This window comes from Sinocyclocheilus grahami, unplaced genomic scaffold (genome assembly GCF_001515645.1).
Source record: "Sinocyclocheilus grahami isolate Dianchi unplaced genomic scaffold, SAMN03320097.WGS_v1.1 scaffold253.1, whole genome shotgun sequence".
NCBI lineage: Eukaryota > Metazoa > Chordata > Actinopteri > Cypriniformes > Cyprinidae > Sinocyclocheilus > Sinocyclocheilus grahami.
This window is the reverse complement of record NW_015505432.1, coordinates 1,765,932-1,768,509: the sequence shown is the minus strand read 5'-3', so window position 1 is coordinate 1,768,509 and position 2,578 is coordinate 1,765,932. Positions and strand designations below refer to the sequence as shown.

The 2,578-nt window shown below is 38.2% G+C and overlaps 1 protein-coding gene across 1 annotated transcript in view; it reads left to right on the top strand.

Moving 5' to 3' along the window:
- Positions 1 to 961: 961 nt before the first annotated feature.
- LOC107598644 (protein FRA10AC1-like) overlaps positions 962 to 2,578 on the top strand; it is a 3,318-nt gene continuing 1,701 nt past the window's right edge. The window contains exons 1-2 of the mRNA XM_016290036.1: positions 962 to 1,023; positions 2,447 to 2,523. Coding sequence (XP_016145522.1) covers positions 962 to 1,023; positions 2,447 to 2,523 — 139 coding nt within the window. The remainder of the gene's footprint in view (positions 1,024 to 2,446; positions 2,524 to 2,578) is intronic.

The window sequence follows — 2,578 nt, the reverse complement described above, 5'->3', positions numbered from 1 at the left end:
GAGTTTATATCTCGCAGTTGAGTTCCTGTTGTTTTGTTTGTTTGTTAGTTTTAATTCTGCCATGGTATAAAAACAGGTAATTGAAACATTTTATCTTTCAATCTAAATTTTCCTCAGAATTCTGAGTCACAGATTTTATTTTATTTAATTTTTTTAACTTTTTAACTCTCAACTGACTTTTTTGTCTCAGAATTGCGAGTTTATTTCTCACAATTCTGACTTTATATCTCACAGTTGAGTTTCTATCTCACAATTGAGAATAGTTTTTTTTCCAGAATTGTGAGAAAACAAGTCAGGATTGTGAGATATAAACCTATAATTGTGGAGCCCGGTCTCATGAAAATTAATATAGATAGTACGCCAAATAAAAACGAAAACTCGTGGTATTGATACGCAAAAATGGACTTTGGCGTGTATGTGCTACGCACATGTTTGGCGTGCATATAATACGCAGTTTTCGCGTGCATATGATAGGAAATTTGTTGGCGTGGATATGATATGCAGTTTTCAAGTACATATGATAGGAAATTTGTTGGCGTGCATATGATATGCAATTTTCACGTGCATGATACGAAATTTGTTGGCATGGATATGATATGCAGTTTTCAAGTACATATGATACGCATCTACCCCACAACCCTAATCCTACCCATCGCGTAGCATATACACGCCAAAGTCCATTTTTGCATATCAATACCACGAGTTTTTGTTTTTATTCGGCGTACTATTTATACGCACTTTCATGAGATCGAATTAAATTATGAGGAAAAAAGTTTGAATTGTGCTGTAAAAAGTGACAATTACTTTCATTTTTTCTTCCCTAGTGGAAATAAGCTTCCATACTTTAAGCAGTTGATTTTTAGCAGAAGTGTGCTTGGGCTCAGGTGATCAGATACAGGCCAAAGCCGATCCAGACGGCACACTGTCAGAGGTGTGGGAAGCCTGGCAGAAAAACTCCCTGATGACGCACTTTTCCCTCGGCTCCAATCTGGAGGATCCCCTTGTAAACCTGCTGGAGCTAATGTCAGCCCGCTGATATCTGAGGTGAAGTGTTGGCCAGGCCAAGGTCACGGGAGGAGAGTGGCTTTCGCTCTGTCTGTCTCTCTCGCCGTTTTCTGTCAGTAATAGCAGCGAAATCACGTGCAGCAGTTACAGCCTGTTCTCCGCTTGGCTTCTCACTGCTTATGTTCTGCATGTATTTTCATCAGGCAGAATCAGTTTAATCCAGGGGCTGGATTCACAAAACATCCTTATGAACAAAATCCTTCATTTTCTAACATCAGAATAAAGTTAAGAATATTTAGTATTCCCAAAAACATTACGTAAGAATATTTGGTAACACTTTAGAGGTAACACTATTCACTATTAACTAGTTGCTTATTGGTATGCATATTACTAGCATATTGGCTGTTTATTAATGCCTTATTCTACATGACCATATTCTAGATCTCTTATTCCTACTCCATAACAACTACCTTACTATCAATAAGCAAATAATTAGGAGTTTACTGAAGGAAAACTCTGTGTTAATAGTGAATCTAAAGCATTACCAAATATTCTTCTGTGTATTTTGTTGATCCTGACAACATTGCTGTGCCAAAACATATTCCTATCTCTAAACGTAACCCTAACTGTAACTTACCCCTGAAATCAAAGGGAAATTATAGTTAATAAACACTGGTTGTGAGCCTAAACTTGACACTAATTGTAAATGTATACCTCATCTGATTGGAATTGGGTTGACATGTGAGTAGGCAGTCCTTAATTGTTGTTTGGGATGCATTAAGGCACATTATACATAGGGTTGGGTACCAAAACCCGGTACCAATATGGCACCGGTACCTATGTAACCGGTATGTACTAGAACCAAATCAGAACGCAGATTTCAGTGCCTCATTTCGGTGCCATGCCTGAGCGATCGATTGAAATATTTGTCCTCTGGTTCTCTGAAACGAATGTAAGAAGCATCATCACCGGCACTCCGACTTAAAAGCTCAACTCGGGAAACGAGAGCATCCGAGGAGTGTGTGAATGCAGCAATTACACTTGCTCTGATGGCAGCAGGTAGCCTTCCGTTAACTAAGCTAAACATGCTTAAATTAAAATGCCTAAAGCTAAACTTCCCTTGTATTCACATTTCTAAACTTCTCCAACAAAAGAGAACATTATAACCTTTTTACTCCACAACACCAGTCAAGTGCTTCCTTCTGTGATCTGATGGGGCTTCTTGTCACAGAATGAGGCAGAAAATATGTTCCATAGGCTACTTTAAAAAGAATACATCGATTAGCAATGGATTATAAATATACCAGAGATGGCTTGAATAACACAGATAAACTATATTGTCGCAGTCGAGTGTTTATTGTCTTTGTTTTATCATTCAAAACGTTTATATGTTCTGTTTACTCAGTTACAGCTATAATAGCAATGTCTTTGTCCGTATAAGGGATTTCCTGGAGGGTCATGAGATCCGCTGTGTCTGGATATGTGGATATTCTGTGCGAGAGCACCCTCTGGCGAACAGTATGAATGAAACGGACATCATGTGTTTATAGTGCTAATGGCCAATCTATTATTT